The sequence below is a fragment of the Geotrypetes seraphini genome, chromosome 8, assembly GCF_902459505.1.
Source record: "Geotrypetes seraphini chromosome 8, aGeoSer1.1, whole genome shotgun sequence".
In the NCBI taxonomy this organism is placed as follows: domain Eukaryota; kingdom Metazoa; phylum Chordata; class Amphibia; order Gymnophiona; family Dermophiidae; genus Geotrypetes; species Geotrypetes seraphini.
The window spans coordinates 123,868,275-123,894,804 of NC_047091.1; the positions used below are offsets into that span (position 1 = coordinate 123,868,275).

At 44.8% G+C, this 26,530-nt stretch overlaps 1 protein-coding gene across 3 annotated transcripts in view; it reads left to right on the forward strand.

Moving 5' to 3' along the window:
• Positions 1 to 26,530, forward strand: part of ARHGAP45 (Rho GTPase activating protein 45) — a 93,824-nt gene that overhangs the window by 63,322 nt on the left and 3,972 nt on the right. For all 3 annotated transcript variants that reach the window (XM_033955162.1, XM_033955161.1, XM_033955160.1), the window contains 6 exons: positions 2,540 to 2,709; positions 4,383 to 4,571; positions 4,745 to 4,882; positions 17,323 to 17,549; positions 17,967 to 18,222; positions 18,618 to 18,726. In XM_033955162.1, the coding sequence (XP_033811053.1) occupies positions 2,540 to 2,709; positions 4,383 to 4,571; positions 4,745 to 4,882; positions 17,323 to 17,549; positions 17,967 to 18,222; positions 18,618 to 18,726 (1,089 nt within the window). The remainder of the gene's footprint in view (positions 1 to 2,539; positions 2,710 to 4,382; positions 4,572 to 4,744; positions 4,883 to 17,322; positions 17,550 to 17,966; positions 18,223 to 18,617; positions 18,727 to 26,530) is intronic.

The following is a 26,530-nucleotide window of genomic DNA, read 5'->3' on the forward strand; positions in this document are numbered from 1 at the left end:
TCCTTTTCAACATATTCATAGGGGATCTGACTCAAGGGCTTCAAGGTAAAATAACACTATTTGCCGATGACGCCAAACTATGTAATATAGTAAGTGAATACAGTTTACAGAATTATATGGCGCAGGACCTGCTTACATTGGAAAGTTGGTCCTTAACCTGGCAGCTAGGCTTCAATTCTAAGAAATGTAAGGTCATGCACCTCGGAAGCGGAAATCCATGCAGGACGTACTTCTTGAACGGAGAAACTTTAACTAGGACTTCAGCAGAACGAGATTTAGGAGTAATCATCAGTGCAGACATGAAAACTGCCAATCAAGTGGAGAAGGCTTCATCTAAGGCAAGGCAGATATTGGGTTGTATCAATAGAAGTTTCGTCAGCCGAAAGCCTGAAGTCATAATGCCGTTGTACAGGGCCATGATGAGACCTCATCTGGAGTACTGTGTGCAATTCTGGAGGCCACATTACAGTAAAGATGTGTGCAGAATTGAATCGGTTCAACGGAAGGCCACCAGGATGATCTCGGGGCTCAAGGGTCTCTCGTACGAAGAGAGACTGAACAAATTGCAGCTCTACACTCTTGAGGAACGTAGGAAGAGGGGAGACATGATCGAAACATTTAAGTACCTCACGGGACGTGTCGAAGTGGAAGATGATATTTTCTTTCTCAAGGCACCCTCGGCCACAAGAGGGCACCCGCTCAAACTCAGGGGCGGAAAATTTCATGGCGACACCAGAAAGTATTTCTTCACAGAGAGAGTGGTTGATCATTGGAACAAGCTTCCAGTGCAGGTGATCGAGGCAGACAGCGTGCCAGACTTTAAGAATAAATGGGATACCCATGTGGGATCCCTATGAGGGTCAAGATAAGGAAATTGGGTCATTAGGACATAGACAGGGGGTGGGTAAGCAGAGTGGGCAGACTTGATGGGCTGTAGCCCTTTTCTGCCGTCATCTTCTATGTTTCTATATGTTTCTATGTTTTGGGGATAGCCCTAATGAATATGCATGAGAGAGATTTGCATATAATGGAGGTGACAGGCATGCAAATCTGCTCCATGCATATTCATTAGGGATATCCCCAAAACCCAACTGGCCTGGTGGTCCTTCAGGACGGGGTTGGGAACCACTGATCTAACGTATCTATTAGCATACAATGAAAACAGTGCATGCAAATAGATCTCATGCATATTCATTGTAGAAATCCTGAAAACCCAACTGGATTGCGGCCCTCGAGGAGGGACTTTGACACCCCTGAGTTAATACATTCATGATACTGTATAATTTTACTGATACTCAGTAAAATGATGTATCTAAGCATTATTTTACTGAGAAAACTGCACTTCAATAATTTTTTCTGCCATAATTTCAAAGTAGAATATACACACACTCTCAATTAAAAAATCTGGAAAAGTTCACACAGAGAAAGTATGTACAGCTATAAAATTACATATACTATTACTATTTGCAGATGACAGTTAACTGTTATCATGCCACTTAATAGTTGCCTGAAAGCCATTGGCCAGTGGTGGAATTCTGCATAAATATTTTGAAAATTCTGCACACATTTCAATATTCTGCAAAGTTTATTTGTAGTATTTTGCGTAGAATTCTATCCTGAGGCCTGAAATCCTTTCCTGTCTTTTCCCCTCTCAGGTTCCAGCCTCCTCAGTTCCCTCTCTCATTCCAACTGCAGTTCTGTCTTCCTCTAAATCCCACCCTGAATCCCCTACTTGGTCCACAGAGTCTTGTCTCTTCCTCTCTCCTCTGGCTAAGAATCTCTTCCTCCCTTTCCCATACCATTTCTGGTCTTGGTCACTCTCTTTCTCTCTCTACCACCTCCCAACCCTTCCTTTCAGGTCCAGCATCCAAGTCCCCTCGCCCCACTCACCACCTCTCTCACTTGCACCCCGAATCCCTTCCCCACTCCTCATGGTCTGGCATCTCTCTCTCTCTATGATCGAGCATTTCTTCCTTCTCACCCCCCTTTCTGGCCTGGATTTCCTTCTCATTTCATGGGTTTCCTTCCCATTTCCCCTCTATTTACCGGTCCATGATCCATATCTCCTCCTCTCCCTGCTGGTTTAGCATCCATGTCCCCCTCCTCCTCCCCACTTGTAGTCTAGGATCCATGTCCCCTCCTCCTCCCCTCCCACTTGCAGTCCAGCATCCATGTCCCCTCCTCTTCCTCCACTCCCCCCATGGGCCTAGCATCCATGTTCCCTCTTCCTCCCCCCTCATTGTGGCCTAGCATCCATGCCCCCTCCCTCACAGGGCCTCTCTCCAATTGACTGAACCCCCACACCATAAGAACTGACATACCTGTGGGCCTCCCAGAACAGCAGTAACAGAGGCAGACTTACTGTGGCCTTCCCTCTGCTGCATCATCCATCTACACTGTTTGATTGCACGTGATGAGAGGGCTGCACTTAACTAGCGTCTCTTAAACAGCTGCGAGGAATCATCCTAGACCCAGAACATAATGGGCCGTGAGTAACTCATTAAGCAGGACAGCCTTCAATTTCTGCTCTTGTTTCTAGGTATGAATGGCATTGCCTCAGATATTACAATGCCACTTCCCACAGGCCCTTTCCGAAACATAGGCTTATCCAAAGCTGCCCAGACCCACCGGCTCCGGAAGCTACGTACACCATCAAAGTGCCGGGAATGCAACAGTTATGTGTACTTCCAAGGAGCAGAGTGTGAGGAGGTACACGATCCACTCCTAAGGTCTTAATTCCTGTGGAAATGCAGCATGAAATGTAGGGAGTTAAGCAATGGCACGTGTAGCTCTGGGCCCATAAGCACTGGCACATTTACCGAAGAGAGAGCAAATAATAATTTCTGATTCACTAATAAGATCAAACAACACCTAAGCCTAAAGCTTAGAGGAGCAGACTGAGAACCAGGGAAGCCTAGTTGCTCCTTGTGATCTCCAGAAAGTCACTTTACCCTCTATTTTCTCAAGTACAGACATAGGGACCAATGCAGTAATATGTGCTAAAGCTTTGCACAGGGTTAACACTGCTTTAGCAAACAATTTCTTTTTCATTACATGATGCAGAAAAGGGGGGTTTCTGTACAAGCCAACCATGCACAAAGCCTTGAACCCATGACACCTTAAAAAATGATAATAAGGTTAATTGACTATTCAGCACAGATATAGAGAACTACCCTGAAAAGTAAAAGTCTGAGCAAATTGCCAGGGCTTGAATGTAAGTTAGAGCAGCACAGAGGATATGAATGTGCCTTCAGTCACCTTCATTGTTTGTTTTCGACTTTCACTTTTGTGGAGGTAGTATCTCCTGTTTTTTAAGACCTTCAGTGATCTGACCATAAATTACAGCACTGTACCTTAGTTTACCAATCCCCCCCCAACTCCAGAGATGACTTTTGAGCTCCAATCCCCCTCCAAAAAATAAAATTTCCTGGTGGTCTAGTAGATCTTGACCCTCCCTCCCCTGAATGCCCGTTCTGCCTTACTTAAGTAAAAAAGCAGAGGTGATGTCCATTCACTCCTGCTTCCACGCCACCATCTTTCAAAATGACGGCACCAGATCTTGCAAGGTACATTTTGGGATGCACCACCCTAGTCTGCCAAATAAGGAACGTTTTGCCTTATTTGACAGACTGGGGTGGATTCTGCTAAATAAGGCGAAAATCCCATTATTTGGCAGACTGACCCCATGCAGTGCATCCCAGGTTGCACCATGCAGGGTCAGGCGCCATCATTTTCAAAGATGGCAGAACAAAAGCAGGAGTGAATGGGTATTGCTCCTGACTTGCAACAGAAGTACAAAGGTTGGGGTAGATTTGGAGCATCCACTAGGGATTTTTTTAGGGGTAATGGGGGAGGAGCTGGAGGGAACCTGGAGAGAGGCAGCATCATTTGTTTTTATATTACCCTATCTGTTGGTGCATGAGCTGATTTCTGCTTCTCACACTGACAGGAAGGGAGACATTTTACTCGATGTAGCAAATGGCTGTATATTACCACAGTAGTATGCTCTGTTTTCCCTGACAATACACACTTTTAACACAGCGGTAATTTGAATGCTATTTACTTTACACAGCTCGAATGCAAGCTTACTGCATTACCCCATAGACTGGGAAAGGGAAATATCTATATAGTATGTGAATGTAACTTGCCACAACCTGGGAGAGGATTGTGTTCTAACTGGAAAGGCAAATAGGATCAGATGCTCCGTACCAAAAGCAGTTTTTAAATTGTGGTTTGGGCCATATTAGAACAAATGTTTGATATGTCTCAACACATTCAGATTACAACACAAGGGGGACCTCATCTTGTTCATTTACTTCCACTTTCTGCTCTCTGCTTCACCTTGTATCTATGGCTGCAAATGCTTCTCTCTTGCCCTGCAGTGTTATCTGGCCTGCCACAAAAAGTGTCTGGAGACTTTGGCCATCCAGTGTGGACACAAGAAGCTCCAAGGCAAACTACTGCTTTTTGGGAGAGATTTCTCACATGCAGTGCAAGACAGCACAGATGGCATCCCTTTTATCATCAAGAAGTGCATAACAGAGATTGAGAAGCGCGCCATGAAGATGAAGGTGATTCTCCCTCTGCCTCATTCACTTTTCTCCTTTATAGCTCTAGGAAATAAATGTCCACTTTGTATCACTGACTGTTGCTTGACAAATATCTTTGAGCATTCAAAGCTTAAAATGATATTTGCAGTCAGTTTTTAACATTATTTTGCTCTCCCTCTATCACCATAAAACAGGGAATTTATCGTGTGAATGGGGTAAAGACACGTGTGGAAAAACTGTGCCAGGCCTTTGAGAATGGAAAGGAGCTGGTGGAACTATCTCAGGCCTCTCCTCATGACCTCAGTAATGTCTTTAAACTCTACCTGAGACAGGTAAGCCCTATAACACCTTCTCTCTCATTCTCACACTGATTTTCCATGTGATGTCCCAGGAAAAGTATGGTGGACCTTTGCAGGTATAGAGCCTATAGCAATGGTCTTTCAGCAGCTGAAATTTCAGCCAAATAGAACTGTTTCTTCAAGGCAAAAATTAGACAATTGCTCTTGTTTGATCCTAGGTTGTAATGTTTAGAACATATGAAACTAACAATGAAATGGAACGCTGAAAGAAGATAAAGTTTCATAAAAACAGCACTTTCACAGAAAATCAATCAACTATTCTTATACCATAGGATCATACCATTGGTAAATTAACACATATAGCAAAATCAGTTTATGACATATTCCTTAGACCTGCTTTGCAGTCAGTACAATGCCTTATTTGGTAGGCTGACCTCTTGCGATGGATCACAATGTACTGCTACGAGTCAGGTGCTGCCACTATGGATAATGGCAGTGCTTGATGTTCCCGTGTCATTCTGTGAGCTCTTTGCTGCAATAGAAAAGGTGCTGAACCAGAACCATGAGAGGCTCTCATTGTACACTGTGAATGTGGTGAGTGAGTGAGCATTGAGGGAAGTCAGCCAGGTTCTGCTAGACTACCAGAGATTGTGGAGGAGTTCAGCTAGCTATGTTTTGCTTGAGTCAGGTTGGCTCATCAGGTGGGAGAGGGGGGTCCCTCTATGAATGAGGCCAATGCAGACAGGTTACAGACAGTAGAATAGAAATGGCTCATAAGAAGTTAGAAAGACCAGGTCTTTTGAGACCCTTCTTGTCAGTTCCAAAATGTTTGATCACTTTAACTTCCAAAAGTCTCACAGTCCTGAATTGTTTTAAGATTTCCTTTGAGTCACTAGCACAGTAGCATAGTCCAGAAAAGTACTCCCAAAAATATTATCTTTGTTTATTTCTTGGCCTTTGATCTTACACTTGCCTATGGCAGCTGATTCTTGTGTAACATTAAAAAGGTGTCTTTATATATAAAATATTTTGATCTTCTTCTGTATGACTAATTTTTTGCACCCTCACCAGATCAGAATCTGTGGCTTATGCTTGTCAACCAGCAGATGGAGACAGAGAACAAGAGCTGTAATTACTGCCTCATATAAGCATCATGCAGCTTTAACTCCTTAGTATTTCTCTGTCTCCAGCAAATGGTGGCAGGTAATCATGAAGATCTTAAAGTGGGTAGTATTTATTTATTTGAATTTATTAACCACCTTTTCATGAAGAGATTCACCCAAAGCAGTTTTACAATACATGGAATAGTAATCAGGTACTCTTAGGACAGCTTCTGAGCCATGTGTTCACACAATGAAAGTAGAGGCTCCCATTGTCAAACACTATGAATTGACATCATAGTTTCCACAGTTTGCAATGTATGATTGTTAAACAACTTGAGTTTTCATTTCGGGGAGGGAATATAAAGAGATGGCCGAGACAAATGGAACAGAGATTTATTTTCCATTTGGGTACAATAAAATGCATCAATAGAATAGGAAGTACTTTGCAGTGGCACTTGGGGACTGTTTCTTTAAGAACTTTTTTGCCTTTGGTCAGGAGATAAGAGTAACCTCTCTAATGGTGTTCTGTATAACATGTGGGGGCCATGTTAGATTTTTTAGCTTTGGCATTGTGATTCTTCTCCTGAAGCAGCTCATTGCAAAACAAGGCCCCTTGTTGAGAAGAAAAGAGGAGAGATGTTCTGAATACCGGTGTAAGGAATAGCGTATCAGAAATGTTAAAGTATGAACACCTTTATAGATTTCAATCATCGTTTGAAATACAGCACACAGAAATATGAGATGAATTAGCATCCAGGGATATAGATAAGTTCTCTTTTTGCTCATGTGTGGATTTTTGTAATTTTTGTAGCATATTTTGAGGTTAGTGATTTTTGTGTTTTCTTTACATTATTTACTGTTTATTTGTTTGTTTTTTTTAGGTTTTTTTTCCCAACCCTTTTCCAGTTTCTCTGGGGCCAATGAGAATAACTGGGACTCCTTTAAGAGATAGATCCAGCTTTATGCATGAGGATCCCTGTGTAGTTTTGAGGCCTGTTTTGAAAAATAAGTGTTTGTTGAGGGATCACTAACCTCAAAATAATAGTAAACAAATTTGTTGATTATTGTTGCTGAAAAGTAAGGAGTTTACTCCTTAATTATTAGTTTATTTAGTAACTAGTCTTTAAGCCCGTTACATTAACGGGTGCTAGAGTAGATGTCTGTATGTATGGTGTGTTGTTGTTTTTTTTATTTGTCTCTCTCCCTGGACGCTGTCTGTCTGTCATTCTTTGTGTCTGTGTCTCTCCCAGGTCCCCTGTCTGTGCGTCTTTCTTTCTGTCTGTCTCCCTGGCCCCCCCTGCTTGCCAAAGCAGCCCCCTTTCACCTCTCCCTCTGTTGTGCAATGCCTGCCTGCTTTGTGGCCCCCCTTCTGTTCCTCCCTCCCCCCGATTGCTGTCTGCCCCCAGCACAACTCTCCCCCCAAAGCAGTCCCCTTTCCCCCTGTTGTGCAATGCCTGCCTGCTTCATGGCCCCCCATCTGTTCCTCCCCCCGATTGCTGTCTGGCCCTCTTTCCTGCCTGCTCCATAGCCCTTCTTTTTCGCTTCCCCTCCCGTTCTTCCCCTCCCTCCATCCACCCATGGTTGCTTCCGCCGCTGCCGCTCCTGTTCAAAGCGGCCTGCTTAGGTTCACGAACGGCTGTAGTGAACCTCGCAGGCCGCTCTCCATACGGTAGCATGTTCCCTCTGACGCAATCGCGTCAGAGGGAACGTGCTCTATGTGGAGAGTGGCCTGCGAGGTTCGCTACAGCCAGCCGCAAACCTCAGCAGGCCACTTCAAACAGGAGCAGCAGCAGTTGATGCGGGAGGGGGGACTCGTGGACGTGTTCCCTACCGGACACTGCCGCCGCCAGCGCTGCTCCGCACCCCCTTCATCTTGCCCTCTGGTGCGCCAAGCCAGCGCATACGCGTAAGCCGCTGGCCATCCACCTCGGGGGGGGGAGGAAGAGAGAGAGCGGAGAGGCGGCGACGGCAAAGTTAGTGTAAGGGAGACGCTGCGTCTTTCAACAGGGAACAGGACAGAGCGTAAGCCGCGCATGCGCACTTCCTATGTGTCGCTACAGCTCACGGAAAACCGGCGCACACATAGGAAGTGCGCATGCGCGGCCTAGCGTTTTATTATATTAGATAACAATGCCAGTCTATTAAGCTGGGGAACTCACTGCCAGGATCAAGTAGCACGATGGTCTCAGTCATTTTGTCCCTTCATTTGTCTAGAACTGAGGGCAGTTTGTCCAGCACTACATGCATTTTAGTGCTCATCTTCACAGAAGACAAGGAGGACATTTTCTGAGAATTCAATGGTACTAGCTTACATCAACAAACAAGGAGGCACACTTTCTGCTGATTTGGGCAGAAAACCTATTACTGTCGTTTTTCAACAGCATGTACTGCCCGAGAGAAAAATATGCAAGTGAACGTTCTCAGCAGAAACTCATTTGATTGGGGTAACGGAACCGTTGCCTGCAGAATAAAAAAAAAATTAAAAAAAAAAATTAATAGCTTTATTGATAACAACCTACCAAATCAATAATCAAAGTAACAAATCAATAGTGAACACATCAATAGCAAACACACCTCCACAATGACACAAACAACAGCTAAAATCGTCACATCCCCCTTCCCCCACCCCATTCTCTCTTCTCTCAAACAACATATAAACACTTCCAATGCTTGCAAAGTTTCTTGACCGCGAGGCAATAAAGGACAATAGAAAGAAACAGTCTAAAAGTGGTCTTTTATTGGTCCCTAGCAGCAGCTTTGCACAAACACTGGCTGCAACCTGATCTAAACCTCTCTCTCCAGACCTGTCCTGTTCCACCCATGAAGAAACAGGAGTGATGTGAGAGACGAGGGAATGAGCCAGAAGGAAAGCTTCGGACCAGGCTGCAGGCAGTGTATGTACAAAGCTGCTGCTGCCAGAAGCTAACAAAAGACTATGTTTAAGATAGAATGGTATGGGGCAGGGGTGATGTTGAATTACCCCAAGGGTAATGGGGGTGAGGTGGAAGATGCCTGATCATGCCAAAATATTGAGCAGCTGCACGGTGCCTTTATAAGGCACAGGTCACAGCAATTGTGCCTTTTCCATCTGTTGGTTGACAGACATAACCCACAGATTCTGGATTAGTCTGGTAAGACTTAAATAAATAATTTTAAAAAGATAGGAGGTAAAGCCTAATTTCTCCTCTGATTTTTAGATAGCAGATGATATGGATGGGCAGACTAGAAAGGGAAGTTGCATACCTATAATGTGAGTTCTCCATAGACAGCAGGGGAATTCAGCCACACTTGGTGGTGAAGTCTTCAGACGGTTCATAGACAAAAGCGCGCGACGACAAAGGCACGCCGACAACCCAGCGCAGACAACTGAGCGCAAGGCGGAAGTGCGCCGAAGAAAAACAGTATTTTAAGGGGCTCCGACGGGGGGTGTTGGTGGGGAACCCCTCCACTTTACTTAACAGAGATCGCGCCGGTGTTGTGGGAGGTTTGGGGGGTTGTAACCCCCCTCATTTACTGGAAACTTAACTTTTCCCTCTTTTTTAGGGAAAAAGTGAAGTTTGTTGTTGCACACTTTTGACCTGTCACCCTTCAGACTGATCCTGTGTTGGTGCTCTCCCATAGCAATAGTAAGCTTTTGGCTTACTGAGCATGTGCAGAAACTCCCACCTTCAGTGGCTCCTCTCCTTGATACTCAGTTTTGTCTCTAACTGAAAAATACATATATATCTTAGAGTGGAGAAGGTAGGAAGGTAAGTGTGGCTGCATTCCCCTGCTATCTACAGAAGTTTCCAACTGTGGTCTTGCTAACACAAAAATGTTCCGCCGTCTTTCTTTAGCTGCTGCTTTCCAGAAAATGTAGAAAATGAACCTTTTCCTTCAATGTCAGCTCTTTGAGTTCTTTCCTTTGGGCTATCATGTGTAGGGTTACCAGACGTCCGGATTTTCCTGGACATGTCCTCCTTTTGAGAATATGTCCAGGAATCCAGACGGCTTTTCAAAACCCAGCACTTTGTCCGGGTTTTGAAAAGCTTCTGGCAACGAGGGACGTCGGGATGGCATTCACGCATACATGTGACGCCATGGGTCCAGATTTTCCGTAACCCTAATCATGTACAGTAATTGTAGGATATACCTACAATTCAGTCCCACTCCACGTTGAAAAAATCTTCAACACATGATAAACAATAGGACGTTAGGTCTAATCCAACACTGTAATAGTCTTTTTTTTTTTTTTATTCTTTATTCATTTTACATCTTACAACAAGTGTATCATAAAATAACATTTAAACTTATACAATATCACTTGATTCTCTATCAATTTAACTTAAATCGTAATATTTAAACCCTCCCTCCCAACCCTACTAATTCATATGTAGTACATATATCATATAATATATTATATATTCTGTCCTATTAATCTAATCATTTAATATCAGTTCAGAAATCCCACCCACCACCCATACTTTGCAATTATACCTATTAGGGAAAAATGATAGTCAATAACTACTCATTACAATATTCTATTAATGGCCTCCAAACCTCCTGAAAGTTATTAAAATTACCTTTCTGCAAGGCTAACATTCTTTCCATCTTGTATATATGACATAATGAATTCCACCAAAAACTATAATTTAATCTATTCCAATTTTTCCAATTAAATGTAATCTGCTGAATGGCAACTCTTGTCATAATAAGTAATAGCTTATTATTCTTTGCAGAAATTTGACTTTTCTTCCTCATTAATATTCCAAATAATATAGTAATATTCTAGTCTTATCACCATGTATGATCTTACTGTAACTCTGTAGATTTGCATAATCATATCATTATGTAAGACAAGATGGCTCTACATGCACCGATCTAAGAGTATTCTATGTCAGGGGTAGGCAATTCTGGTTCTTGAGAGCCACAGGCTGGTCAGGTTTTCAGGATATCCACAATAAATATGCATGAGATAGATTTGCATCTCAAGGAGGCAAGTGCATGCAAATATATCTCATACATATCCATTGTGGACATCCTGAAAACCTGACCTGCCTGTGGCTCTCGAGGACTGGAATTGCCCACCTCTGTTCTATGTGAAGGTGAATTGTAATGCCAAGACTATAATCCTATAACCTATTCTGAACTCTTTGGGGAGGACAGGATATAAAACCAACCAACCAAATAAATAAATGAATGAATTAAAAAAAGAATTTATACTAAAGAAAAAAAATAATACAACTAAGGGGCAAAGCCCACACATTCTATCCCTTGGTTAGAAGGGACTCAAATGGTCAAGTTATAGAGGGTAAATTAATAATGTGTGTCACAATCCAAGTGGTCAAGATACAACTTACAGAGGTAGTAAATATATAGAGGGCAGTATTCCATTGCGTACATGTGGTGCATGCCAGTCTTTGAAAATTAGGTCAACTTAAGGAGGTGGTCAATGTAGGAAAGTGGTCAACCTATAGAGGTGTGTGTAGATATGATGCTGGCAGACTGCAAAAAAATATCTAAGAGCTAACTGAGCTTCCCAGACGTTCAGCAGCCTTGGCTCAATTCCTGGATAACCATGGAGAAGAAGAATATTTTGCTAGAGGCCTATATTTCAAGGACAAGGCAGGCGGCACATATGTTTGACTTATTGATATCAGATAGTCTTCAGTATACAGTACTTGCTCTTGCCCAGCGCACCCTGAACACTATTGCTCTGCAGGAGAATAATAACTAGAGGGGTGAAAATTAAATGAAAGAGATGAAAATCTCAAATGAGGATCTGGTTGAGTATGGTTTTACCTAGGATCCTGCTGCTAGGAAGTCTAAAGAATGTTAGTTAACAATAACAGGCATTCTGCAGAGTGCTAAGGCACTAAATGTGACTCAGCTGATTATATATGGAGGACGAGGAACATGTGGCAATATATTTTGTGCAGAAAATATAGATGCTTGAGACTGTTGCAACAAGGCTACAGTGGTTTTGCACAAATCACTGTGGTAAATGAAAGAAATGTTATTTATGCCTGCTCGTGGAGTAGGGAATGGTAGAGAAGAGGCCAAGTTTGCCTGAGAATCCTTTCACATTTGTTGCAGGAGAAAAGTGTCTTGATTTATTGTTCCTTTTTTTGATTGCTTTGTTTTGGTAGCCTTACCTGCTGTCTACTCAGATACTTGGAAGAGGAAGGTGATGGTGAGGGGAAATTTGAAAAAAGCTTTGCTTTAGACATTGGCCTAGAAATACCCTGTTGATTTAAATTTGCAATCTGTTGAAGAAATATCCAACCTCTATGAGCCTGCAAGAGAAGTTGTTGAAGGACTCAGTGTTATGGGGTGAGAGCAGTGGTCCCTAAGCTGTAGACCTGACTGTACCTGAGCTCCCTGGCACCAGCATCAAAACTAGGTGTGGGAGATAAGTAGAAGCTGATGTTGAATGAAATTTTGATTTCACTTCCCCCTGCTGTGCTGAACTTGAGTCCTGGGGGAAGGTAACCTGCAAGTTGTACCTCAACAGAAGCCCCAGGAACAGGTTGGGGATGACTGGATTTTTTTTTTCCGTCAAAGTCTTACTATTTGGTGATGAAGGAGGCCTGCTGGTGGAGGGTAGGGAACTAAGAGGCCAAAACTGGGCCCACAGGAGCCTTTCCCTCTTTATTCTGGTGGTTGGATAATATTAGGCTGAGAGGAGCCTCCAGAAGTCAGCAATGTGCTGGCCAGCAGTGAAAGCCAGGGTGGCTCTGTTGGCAGGCTCTGTATGCTGTTTGTTGCAGGATGACTCACCGTTTCCTGACTCTTTGCTTCTGTTATCCAACATTGGAGAGTGGCAGTTTACCTCCCCCAGTGGTTCCAAAACATGGCCCTGGGGGGAGGAAGCTGTTGAAGCAGCTGTGGGAGCTTGTATCAAAGACATGTCAACAAGAGAGAGCAGCTGTGTTGTGCACTGGTTCACTGCTTCACTGATGAAAATCTGAGTATCAAGGGGAGGAGCCACTGAAGCGGAGGGAGGAGTTCCTGTAAATGCTCACTAAGCCAAACATTTACTACTGCTATGGGAGAGCACTGACACACAGGATCAATCTGAGGACTTCACCAACAAGTGTGCCTGCATCTCCCCTGCTTGTCTCCAAAGAAAGGCCATATATAATGTGACCATATGTCCCGTTTTGAATGGGACATCCCGTTTTTAGGTACCCTGTCCCGCTGTCCCCAAGCACAGCTTCAGGACGCCGAAATGTCCCGTTTTCAGAAAGAGAGCACCTAGAGTATACTTGCTCTCTTTCTGAAATCAGGACATTTTGGCTTCCTGAAGCTGTGTTTGGGGACAAAGTGCAGGGGTGCCCAAAAGGATTTCTCCCTGCTGGCGTGAGCGGCTGGCTGTGAGAGCCAAGAGAGAATGTGCAGGGAGCGCTCAGTGCCCTGGGGACCTCAGCTCAAGCGCTCTCCTCATTCTCCCCTCCCCCCGACAGGACCGCCCTATCCTTCCCTCCCTCCCTCTGCCCCTGGCCTAGTATTCGTCCCGGGGACTTAGGCTGCGATGTGAGGAGGAACCAGCTTAGGCTGCGGCATGAGGAGGGCTCCCCTGCCCAGTCTGCATGTTGGATGTGAGCAGCCCGGGCTTTGGCGGCGGTGGCCTTCGCCATGCTCAAGTGCATCCCCCTCTGGCGCTGCAACCAGCATGTGGAGTCGGTAGACAAGTGGCACTGCTCCCTGCAGGATGTGCTCAATGAGATCTACCGCTACAGCTGCAGCCTGGAGGAGCTGCTGCTCGACGCCAACCAGCTGTGGGAAGTGCCCAAGCCCACTGCAAATAGGAAAGATAGCCCTGAATGCCATTGGCAGCCCTGCTCTGGGCTTAACGTTCTTCAAAGATTCAATAGGGGAGAGATTTGTGATTTGCAAGAAAAAAAGAAAGGGGGGGGCAGGGAGAGAGAAAGAAAGAAAGATGAGGCAGGAAAAGAGAGAGAAAGACAGAAAGAAAGAAGGGGGCAGGGAGAGAGAAAGAAAGGGGGCAAGGAGAGAGAAAAAGACAGAAAGAAAGGGGGCAGGGACAGATAAAGAAGGAAAGAGGGCAGGGAGAGAAAAAGAAAGGAGGGCAGGGAGAGAGAAAGAAAGAAAGGGGGCAGGGAGAGAGAAAGAAAGAAAGACAGAAAGAACGGATGCACATTCAGAAGGAAGTGCAACCAGAGACTCACCAGGCAAAAGGTAGGAAAAATGATTTTATTTTCAATTTAGTGATCAAAATGTGTCAGTTTTGAGAATTTATATCTGCTGTCTATATTTTGCACTATTTTTTTTCTGGCTTTCTATAGTTGTTACTGAGGTGATATTCCATATTTTAAAGTCATCTGTCTTGACCTCTTTGAAAAAACCCTGAATATAAATAATTAACATTTTCTCTGCATACAGTGTGCTGTGTGGGTTTTTTAATTTTATGGTTACCATTATGAATTAATAAGATATCTTGTGTACTGTACATGAAAAATTAATGGAAGAAATTGGGGGTTAGGGCTAGGGCGGGATTGGGGGCGGGACTGAAAATTAGTCTTGTTTTGAAGAAATTAGATGTCCTGTTTTGAAGAAAAAAATAAATGGTCATGTTAGCCATTTAGCCTTTATCTACAGTCATTCTCTCTGTTTCTATAAAGACAGAGGCAATTCATGGCACTATCAGCTGGTTCTATTTCTTAAACATCACCTGTTAAAGACTGGTTGATGACTAATACATTTTGACATTAGTTTTTGTAGGAACCTTGCCTTCCTCTAATCTAAGATAAATTTGTGGGTTCCCTTTTTATCAGCTAAATGTCAGTTCTTACATTGACATGACTCTCTTGCATCCTTTTCTATCACTGTTGTCTTTAAAAAATGTGTTTTAGCCAGGACCGCCTTCTTGCCTCAAGTCACATGTTAATCCTTGTGAAAGTTTGAAACAATGGCCAAAACATGGGACCAAATCTGTGCAGTCCTCGCTGAGATGGCCCCAGTATCAGTCACAAGGGAATGACCAGGATAGGATTAACCCTTCAGCAGGCCTGCATCACACAAGGGCATCAGGCTTCTCATCAGACCTTGTATAGGTTAGAAGCACTGCTCGCAGACTCCCACTGACTGGAGGACAGATCTCTGCATGATCAGACAGTAGAAGTTCTGATCCTTTCCCCTCCTCTTCCTGCCAACAGCTGACTTACCAGGGCACAAATCTGTCTTAGGAATCACTGCATTAGCACAATCGAGAGGGCCCCCTCATTAACACATGCTGAGTTTGTCCCTTGAAAGACTAAAGCAGCTATTCTGGAGCTCATGTCTGGTTTAATTATATACAATATATGCATGTATTCATTACATTTAATAAAGAGATTAGGTTCTTACCTTGCTAATATCTTAATGCCGTAAGGTTAAGAAGAGATATATGTTGAACTAGATCCTCTGTATACAGGTATGTCAAGATAGGATGAAAGCACTGTACTATAAACATAGTAAATCGTAAATTGTTTGTCTGTATATTATGTATGTTAACCTGTAACCTGTTCCAAGCTCATTGGGGAGAACGGGATTAGAGAATGACACTGGGGCAAATTTTTCCCTGTCCCCGCGGAAACTTATTTTCCCCTCCCGGCAAGTTCTTTTCCTATCCCTGCAAGCTCTGTCCTCATCTACACAAGTCTCAAACACTTTAAAATAATAAGTGTTCAAGGCTTGTGCGGTTAAGGCAGAGCTTACAGGAATGGGGCAGGGGCAGGGGCAGGGAGAGCGACAAAACTTATGGGGCTGGGACGGAGAAATTGAATTCCTGCGGGGACGGGGAAAAATTTGTCCCCATATCATTCTCTAAAAGGGACAGAAAATGAATTAAATAAATAGGTGTGTCATTCTGGACAAGTTCAGCCATACCTGGATGTCTGGCTGATGATAACTTCATCATTCACAGAAGAAAAGCAAGCTGTGGCTCATGTGGTCTATGTCCTCAGAACTTGAGGCAGATACGCTCTGGGAGTCCCAACCCCCTTGCATGCCTCCTGGTGCACTGCCAGACTCTCCCTGTGGAACTCAGCCATCCTGAAAGGCTCTCCACACAAGATTAAAAATTCCAGAAAAAAATCTCATCTAAGGCAGTGCAGAGTCTCCTTTAGAGGACTCCAGCTTACATCTCTGGGGTTCCACGGCCTTTGCTCCCCTGTGTTCAATATGACCGCCATTTCAGGGATCTTAAAGGAATATGGCCCGAACCAACAGGTTGTCTGCCCATTTCTTGGCCTCAGAGAGCAAAGGAGAGGCTAAGCCAACTGTTTCAGCCCCCCTTCATGTGCTGCAAGGCACTTGGCACATAAGTGCGCTTTGCGTACCCATCCAGCGCAGACCTGGCATGAATTAGGGATAAAGGGGCCTGAGGACTTCATCCCTGCTAGTTTTGAGGCAAAACAAGGTGATTTACAGCTTCTAGAGAACTTAAAAAACCAAACAAAATCAGGAAATACAAGATGGCCACCATGGCATTTTTTTGGTGCCAAAAATGGCTCCAAAATACTAAAATAAAATGAAAAACTAGAGATTTTAGAGGGGGAGGAACATGAGGGAACAGGCAGAAACCTTTAAAAACAAGATTTATAGACTCCCCTCCCCCGATTTTCTTCAAAGGCTGTAACAACCTTACTCACTGTGACCTATGCAGGCAATGTGCTGCAGCCTACCTCAGTTCCAAAGGTAGTTTGATCTGGGAGAAGAAATCACTGCCTCAAAACGGAGTGTCATTCTAGCACTGAATCTTCGGGCTGCTAGTCTGACTGAGCCTCTAATCCACGTGGACACATAAAAAAAGGAAGGAGGCAAAATGGAGCAGAGCTCCCTACGGATACTTAACAGCCTATGCTCAAGCCCCTGTAATGCAGTAGGCAAGCAAATATACAAGGGGAATGGACCCCGATCTCCAAAAAAGGTCTCTGCAGGCTGGCCAACAAGTACCACAAAGGATTGGTCTGTCAGCTGTGGACCTCAATCTGCTTCTCGTCCATGCAGATAAAGCTGGACCCTCAATTAGGGGAGCTCTTAGCACCAAAATCAAGCAAAACCCCCACAAAGCCCCCCCCCCCCCCAAACTGACAAAAATAAAGAAATAAGCAGAGCACATCAGAAACACTCCTTCTGGCTCGCATTCAGAAGGAAAAAACTGTAGGGGGCAGCAGAGCTCTATATGAAGTAGGAGGGATTCAAAATCTGGTGTGGATTCCTTCTGCAAAACTTGCGAGCACTGGGATATAACCCTCTTGTCCAGAATGACACACCTATTGCACTAGAAATACCATTTATAATTCAATATCATCTAATTTCTATGGCTACATACTCATGCTGAGGTAAGAAAGCGAAAAGCTCACTCTCCTTACTTTCTATTTTCAGTTGCCAGAACCGATAATGCTGTTTCGCTTCTACAATGAGCTGATGGGCCTAGCAAAAGAGAGCCTACAGGATGGGGCTAAGCCTGGTAAAAGACTTGAAGTGGTGGATAAAGGATCAGAAACAGACAAGCTGCTACTATCTGTAGTGCTAAAGCTAAAGGACTTGCTTCAAGAGCTTCCAGCAGAGAACCTGGCAACACTGCAATACATAATCCAGCACCTCAAGAGGTGGGAGAAATGGCCATATATATAAACTTGGTCCTAGTTCTGTGTTTTGGCACTATTGTTCACTTCTTTGCCAGCTTAAGGATTTGTAGAGTACCCAATTTTAACCCAATTGGTAGAGTACCCAATTTTAACTTGCTTCAAGTTCTGATTTGGAAAACATAGGTACCGTAATTGAATGTAAAATCTAAATTCAGTACAGAGGACCACATTAGGAATGAACTCACATTGCTGTTGGTTTGGAAACATCACATCAGTAACAATTCTGGCCACTGTGACTAGAGAAGGCACCTCTGAAAATTCAATGTTTGTGTACTGGCTTGAGTGTAATTAATGTGAGGCTGGAGAAGATTCTTAGCAAGAACATGTCCTCCTGCTACTATGGCGCTAATTAGTCTCTCTCTTCCATTTGTGCATTAGAATTGCTGAGCTGGAACAGGATAACAAAATGACCCCAAATAATCTGGGAATCGTCTTTGGGCCAGCATTAATGCGACCTCGACCTACTGAGGCCACCATCTCTCTGTCCTCTCTAGTAGACTATCCACACCAGGCCCGCATCATGGAGATCCTCATAATATTCTACAATGCTATTTTTGAAACTGAGACCACCACATTTGTGTCATGCTTAGGGACAATGAATCCAAAGGAAGCAATTTCCAAGCAACTGGGCAAGGTAAGGGCAACTTGAGATCCATGCTCTGGGCATGGGGAAATCACACAGAAGGTAGGCATATACAGGATAGGTTTCAGAGTCCTGACTAAAGTGATAAACTCTGATGGTTTAATAAATAGGTTTGTGAAGAATTTGCCAGGAATGATGTTTGTCATTGTGGTGATTTGTATGTTATATGTAATTTTATATTTTGTATGTAAGTGTGTAATTTGTCCTATAGTGATGTTTGTTGTTGATGCGACTTGTATATTAGATATAATGTTATATTTTGTTTGTAAGTGTGTAACGTGCCCTGGATAAGGGCGGGTGATAAATAAACAAACACCTTCATATCTGTGCTATTCAAAAAATTATAATCAAAGTTCTGATGCTGTCTGTGGAATCTCTCTTTCTAGGACAGTATCTCCCTGCAGAGAGGTGATGGCAGGGAGTGTCTTCAGTTAACAGCAGCGGAGCAGGCCTGCGAGCCAGAAGATGTGGATTTGCACTGCCAGACCTTTAGAGGTGTGTAACTAAAGACCTAAGCTTCCCTTTCTCAAAAGCCTGAGCTGCTTAGAAAAAGAGATTAGGTTCTTACCTTGCTAATATCTTTTCTAGTAGATAATTGTGTCATTCAGAACAGGAGGGTATTCTCTCCCCATGTTCATGAGCCATGCAGAAGGAATCCACTCCAGATTTTTAAATCCTTCTCCAGAAGGCTCTGCTGCTCCCTCCAGTTTGTACAAAAGCAGGCAATAGCCCTATATAGGAACACATAAGGAGGAGGGGCAGAGGAAGATTCCCCTAACTACAAATCTGTTCTGATCTGAAATTATAACAACCATGTTAAAAACAATTTAATTGAATAAATCAAAACATCAAAATAACCATAACAATCAGAAACATTTAAGGAGCTTAAACTTTCCTCCAATGTGTTATAGCAATAGATTATTCTTCATACTCTTGAAGTCTAACATCAAAATCTGTTTTGACTTGAACTTCCTGAATGAACACAGTAAGTAAGTAGGTAGAGTAAATAACTGACAGGACGGGGTTCCAGAATGACACCTATCTACTAGAAAAGATATTAGCAAGGTAAGAACCTAATCTCCTTTTCTATTGCAATAGGTATATCATTCTGGACAGTAGGGACATACAAAAAGAAGTCCAGAAATCTAGGGTAGGACCTCTGCGCCTGCTTTTATACTGAGGACCCAAAGATGGTATCTTCCCATGCTGCCACATCTACCCTGTAGAATTTGGAGAACGTATGCAGAGTGGACCAGGTTGCTGCCCTACAAATCTCCCCGGGTGAAATCGTCCATGCTTCCACCCACGAAGAAGCCACGCTTCTTGTGGAATATGCTTTCAAGGAGAACGACACATATATGCTGACAAGATGCCATCGTTATCCATCTTTAAATGGTAGCCTTAGATGCTGGACTACCGTGTCTAGCCTGACTGGTGACCACAAATAGATGGTCCAATAATCAGAACTCATTGGTAACCTCTAGATAATATAGGGTTCTCCTCACATCCAGCTTTATCAGAATCCGGTCCTTTATCTCTTAGACCCTGTGAGCTGGAACACTGCTAATCTTAACTCTTGATTAACATGAAATGCTAAAACAACTTTTGGCAAAAAGGATGGGACCAAATGCAAGGAAACTCTTGCCTCCATGACTTTTAGGAAGGGCTCCCAGCATGACAGGGCCTGCAACTCCAAGACTTGTCTCGCTGATGTAATGGCCAAGAGGGAAACGGTCTAGGACACCTCTTGAATAGGCTCATATGGAGCCTAACCAAGGCCTTGCCAAACCATGTTAAGGTTCCATAAAACTGTTGTTTTATCGGTGGTCTAAGCCTTAGTGCCTCCTTTAGGAATCTGGCTGTATCTGGATAAGGAGCCAAGGAAGCTTTTGAGTCCAAAGGCTCTAAAGCACAAGAGACCCATCACTTGGACCCTGAGTGACGCTACTACAAGGCCTATATTGAGATCTGCTTGGAGGAAGGCTACCACCACCACGATTAGAGCACTAAATAGCTTCACTTTCTGTTTCATGCATGTGTTGAAATGTCTCCTATGCCTTAACGTAAGCAGAGACCATCATAAGCTTCTTGGTTCTGAGGAGAGTAGCAATGACTACCTCTTAGTATCCTCTGTGCTCTGGATCTTCTATGACCACTGAGCCCTGAGATAGAAGAACGGGCTATACCTGCCGTCTGAGACTCTTGTCCCTCTGAAAACACATTAAGTCCACTTACCACAGCCTGCGTGGCCAATCCAGTGCTACAAGGGCCACTCTTCTTGGGTTGTCTACTATTCTGTGAAACATTCGCCCTATCTTGAGCCATAGAGGGAACTTGTACATGAGCTCGCTCTTTGGTCACGGCTAGTCTAGGGTGTCCAGGCCTTCACTTTTGGGCTCAGATCTTCAACTGAAGAATGGTCTGCCTTCTTGTTCCTTGCTGTAGTCATTAGATCGAAAGTTGGCCGATCCCATTGAAGAATGTTGGATTGGAACACTGCTGTAGATTAATATCCATTCTCCTGGGTCTAAGGCCTGCCTGCTGAGGTAATTAGCCTGGATGTTGTTCACTCCTGCTATATACACCACAGAGATTGCCTGTAGGTGTAGCTCTGTTCACCAGAACAATAGGTGGGTTTCCAGGTTCAGCTGCACATCTTGGTGCCTCCTTGGTGACTGACATATGCCACTGCTGTAGCATTGTCAGAGAAAGCTTGGACTGCTTGTCCTTCCAGACTCTGCTCCAGCTTCTGTAACGCCAGTCGAATAACTGGAAGCTTCAATTTGCTGATGGACCACTTTCTCTGGGAGGCCAACCTCTGCCCCTGAACTGGGCATCTGTTGCAATAATCTCCTCATCTGAACAAGCTGGCATCCATTGTGAGAATCACCCACTAAGAAATTGGGGGGAGGGGGACAATATGCTCCATAATAACGACTGTGAACAGAGCCATCAGCTCATACTGTGACCAGATTCCGGAGTCTGTTTGTGGGGACCACTGAGACAGCAGTGCATTCTGAAGAGAATGCATGTGAGCCTTTGTCCATAGGACCACAACTATAGTATTGTGGTTGCCATGGAGCATTTCAGTAAATTAGAGAAACTACTAAACTAGCACATCACCTTGTTTTCCCTAATTCCTGTTTTCTTCTTTAAAATACTATATTTCTGTTGTTTGTCCTCACTGTGCCCCCTCTATTTTAAATTTTTAGAATTATAAGCTGCCTAGGTCTAACCATAATGTGCAGGATAGAAAGTTTTAATAAACTTGGAAACTAGTACTTGGAGGTAATGTCATGCAGATGGAGCTGGCTTGGCTATCAGGTCCATTATCTAATGCAAAACTTCTGCCTGCGTATCTCTAGAACATAGGTTACCAACCTTTTTTGAATCAGAGTACACTTTTTCAGTGAATGATTCGATAGTGTCCCCCTTGGGTAAACTATATTGTACATACTATATATTGAAAACCAAGGACAAATATTTTAAATTATTTTATTAGAAGATAATAACAATATTAATGTATTGCTCACAGTATATGTTATTTAAAAAATGAATATATTAGTGAGAGAGCTGAGCTTGATGTGATGAAACTTCCATCCAGCGTCTGCTCCTTCCTCTCTCTTCAATTCCCTTCAGCGTCTGCTTCTCTCTCTCTCTCCCCTCCTCACTGCCCCCCTATCCCTCCACTTCCCTTCAGCACCACTCAATCTCTTCCCCTCATCGGGCCACCTTCCTCCCTCCCCTCACCTTCACGGGCGCTCTTCATAGAAACATGATGGCAGATAAAGGCCAAATGGCCCATCTAGTCTACCCATCCGCAGTAACCATTATCTCTGAGAGATCCCACATATCTATCCCAGGCCCTCTTGAATTCAGACACAATCTCTTTTTCCACCTCTAGTTTTCTTTCTGAGGTGTTCGGACGTGGCAATGTTCTCACTAAGTCCTGCGTGACTGCCCTAAAGCTTCTCCTCTGACACACTTCCTGTTTCCGCCTGGGCGGCTTGCATCAGAGAAGCTTTGGGGCAGTTGCGCAAATGTTGCAATGGTGTCAAAAGTTGAAGAATCAAAACAAAGACGACAGTGCTGCCATCAGTGGCCATTGGATTCGCCAATCGCTCAAGGGGACGGCGGCTGGTCTGCAACGCCCCCTCACTATGACTTGGACACAAAATGCCCCCCTTAGACTTCTCAGCGCCCACTGGTGGGCAGTAGTACCTCCGTTGGGAACCACTGCTCTAGAAGACAGAGCTTGCATTCTGCCAGGTATTCCAGGGATTGGGACGGAACTAGTTGGCTCTTTCAAAAATTCACTATCCAGCCCAGACTCTGAAAGACCTGAACCACTTGAGCCACTGCTTATTCCCCTTCTGATAATGATGGAGCTCTGATCAGCCAGTCATCCAGATATGGATGCACTTGCAATCCTGCGGAGATATGCTGCTTCCACCACCAGCACCTTGGGGAACATGAGGGGTTCTGCTACCAACCCAAAAGGGAACGCCAAGAACTGATAATGTCTCTCCAGAACATGGAATCTCAGGAACCTCCTGTGTTCCAGAAATACGGGAATGTGCAGGTAAGCTTCTGTCAAGTCTAGGGAAGCTAGAAATACCCCCGGAGCTACCGGCTGTGATGACTGAAAACAGGATTATGGCCTTGAGGGACCTTAGGTCTGTCCCAGTATGGCAATTATTATGTTCTTAACCTTCAGGGTCTTGTTGATGTGTGTGAGATACAGAATGGGTCTCCAGTCTTCTGAGCCTTTCTTAGGCACTATGAAGTATATGGTGTATCTGCCCGAGTCCAATTCTTCTGGCTCTATGGCCTGAATCTCTACAAGTCTCTGTACTATTGCTAAGACTCTGCATTGACTTTTCTGGGCGCCCCACCAGTGAGTCGTCTGTTATGGGATGGGCAAACTCAAGCTTGTATCCTCCCCAAATGATCTCCAGGACCCAACGGTCTGATGAGATCTGCTACCATGAGATCTGCTACCAGATCTCCGCATACACCAAGAGCATTTCACCTATCCTCAATGGGAAGTCGTCACCCCTGGTATTATTGCACCTTCTTGGAGGTTGAAGTGGGATGAGGACCGGAGTCTTGATCCCTAATAGGATCTCCCAAGTAGAAAAGTGCCTGGAATTATGAAAATTAGACAACGCAGAACTTCTAGAGGTTTGCAGTAGAGAGTTGTGCGGGGACAGATATCCCCACCTGTCCCCATGAGGAATCCAACTCGTCCCCATGAGGAATACCTCCATCCCCACCCGTCCCCGCGAGGAATCCCCTCCGTCCCTATAAACTACAGAAATAGTTATTTCATTTAATTATGCTACTGAATTAAAGGCTCTGGTAGAAACCCATTTACAAATAAGCAAAAAGACTTTATTAATTTGGAAATATTAATTGGGAAGAATACATACTTTGTAAACGGGTTTCACCAGAGCCTCTAATGTTTATAAATTTTTATCAACACAACTAATATACTACTTTATCCTAAAGCAAAAAAAAAAAAAAAAGAAATAGAATTTTTTTCCTACCTTTGTTGCCTGGTTTCTGCTTTCCTCATGTTCTCATTCAATTTCTTCCATCCACTATCTCTCTTCTCTCTGAGTCTTCCATTTGCTCTGTTACTGTGCCTCTCCCTTTCTCCCCCTTTTCAAATTGGTCTGGCACCCATCTTCTTCCCTCCGCTCCCCCCATAGTCTGGCATCTCTGTCTTCTTCCCTGCCAGCGTCTTCTCCCCACTCTCTCTTCCCCATGTCCTTTCAGCGTCCTTCTCCCCCCCCCTCTTCCCCATATCCTGTCAGCGTCCTTCTCCCCCCTCTGTCTTCCCCATGTGCTTTCAGTGTCCTTCTCCCCCCTCTGTCTTCCCCATGTGCTTTCAGTGTCCTTCTCCCCCCTGTCTTCCCCATGTCCTTTCAGCGTCCTTCTCCCCCCGTCTTCCCCATGTCCTTTCAGCGTCCTTCTCCCCCTCCGTCTTCCCCATGTCCTTTCAGCGTCCTTCTCCCCATCTCCTTTCAGCGTCCTTCTCCACCCCTTTGTCTTCCCCATGTGCTTTCAGCATCCTTCTCCCCCCTCTGTCTTCCCCATGTCCTTTCAGTGTCCTTCTCCCCACCCGTCTTCCCCATGTCCTTTCAGTGTCCTTCTCCACCCGTCTTCCCCAGTGCTTTCAGCGTCCTTCTCCCCCTCAGTTTTACCTTAAGCATCTTTTCCTCTCCACTCCACCTTTCCTCCCTTTCTCCCTCCCTGCCCCTTACCTTTGTGGCGCTTCCCCGCCCGACTGACAACAGAACAGGCCCAGTCCGACAAACCTCCCTGCCCTGTAGCCGCGAATCTAAATTACCTTCTTACACCAGCTGGAGTATTGAAGCTGCTGTAAGAAAGTAATTTAGATTTGCGGCTACAGGGCAGGGAGGTTTGTCGGACCGGGCCTGTTGTCGGTCGGTCAGAGGAAGCGCCACAAAGGTAAGGGGACCTGGCCAGCTATGCACCCCCCTATGGCTGCACCCGGGGCGGACCGCCCTCCCCGCCCCCCCTTGGTACACCACTGCCGATCGCAGCACACAGCCGATCGGAACAGAAGTCTTCCCGATGTCAGCGCTGACATCAGAGGGAGGGAGGGCTTTGCTTAAGCCCTCCCTCCGACGTCAGCGCTGACATCGTGGAAGACTTCCATTCCGATCGGCTGTGTGCTGCGGCAGGGCAGGTAGGGAGAAGACGAGCCACGCATCCAACCCCGCGACCCTCGGAGGCGTCCCCACGGGATCCCCGCGACCCTAGGGGGCATCCCCATGGGATCCCCGCGACCCGAAGGGGGAACCCGCGGGTCCCGCGCGATTCCCATCATCCCCGTTCCCGTGCAGCTCTCTAGTTTGCAGTCTGCTGCCAGTCAGAGATTTTGACCAGCAGTCTGACACACTGGTTATCAGATCATCCAGACCCTTTCTGAATAACATCTGACCTTTGAAACGGAGTCTGCTGAGAGTAGCCTTGGAAGTAGAATCTCCTGCCCATTGCCTGATCCAGAGGATTCAGTGGGCTGAAATCAAATAAACTGAAACTTTGCTCACGACTCTGATGATGTCGGAGAGTGTCAGCCACCTAATCCACCCCTGCCAGCATGAGCTGGGGCAACAGCTTGTCCGTTGCCAGGGTGAGCCCATGCATCTTGGTATAACCAGCATGTGCCACAAAGGAGGCTGCTGTTGCTGCTTTGGTCTCTACAGCCACAGCTTCAAACTGCTTTTTTAGGACCACATTCACTCTGTGATCCTGCATATCCTTTAATACTATGCCTCCTTCACTTGGCCAGGATGTGTGCTTGGTTACCTGAGCAACTAAGGAATCCACCTTAGGCTGAGTGAACATCTATTGATATTCCTGTGGCACAGGACACAGCCAAGTCATTGTTTTGGCTACCTCTAAAGAACCCTCAGAAGCATCCCAGTGCTCATGACTAAAACACTCATATCAGGATGCCAAAGAAAAGACACTGGCTACACCCTTACTCAGCTCAGGATAGAACATAGAGTGGAAGGGGCCTACTGAGAGTCTAACTGTAACTCCTGCATTGTCAGTAATGAACTCTAATAGCACCAAAAGATTGAACAGCCAGCAAACTGTGAGATCCTCCTTTAGTTGAAGGCCACCACTACTTCCGACCCTATATCACCCAGCAGGAAAGACTCACACTGTGACAGCAAGGGCATACAGACTGATCCCTCGCCTTCTGAGTCCCTGTCAGAAAGGTCCACATGATCCTGGTCATCAATGACCCTGATGCGCCCTTGGACCTTGTCCCTTGCACAACCCCTGGCTCACTGCCAGACCTTGATCCCGGCTAGACAAATAAGCTCTCCATATCAAATTAACAAATTCAGGAAAAAAAAGCTTTACTAGGCAGCATTGCGTGCCCTTTAGGTAACTCAGATTACATCTCTTTGGCTCTGTGGATGTCATTTTCTTACCCTTAGAAATGCTGCTGTTCCGGGGCTCCTAAGCCCCAGAGAATAACAGGGAGGCTAAGTCCAAAGCTCCTGCCCCCCCCCTTACATGCTGTACAGCATGTGGTGCAAGAGCACTATTCCGGAGTCCATCCAGTGCAAATCTGGCATAAATTAGGGGTAAGGAGAGGACTCCATCCTTGCCAGTTTTGAGGCAAAACAAGGTGATTTGAAGGATCTGGAGAACTTTGAAAAAAAAAATTGGGAAATCCAAGATTGCTGCTGCGGCAGTGTTTTAGCGCAAAAAACCCCGGCTCAAAAACAGTTTAACTTAAAGTTTTTTT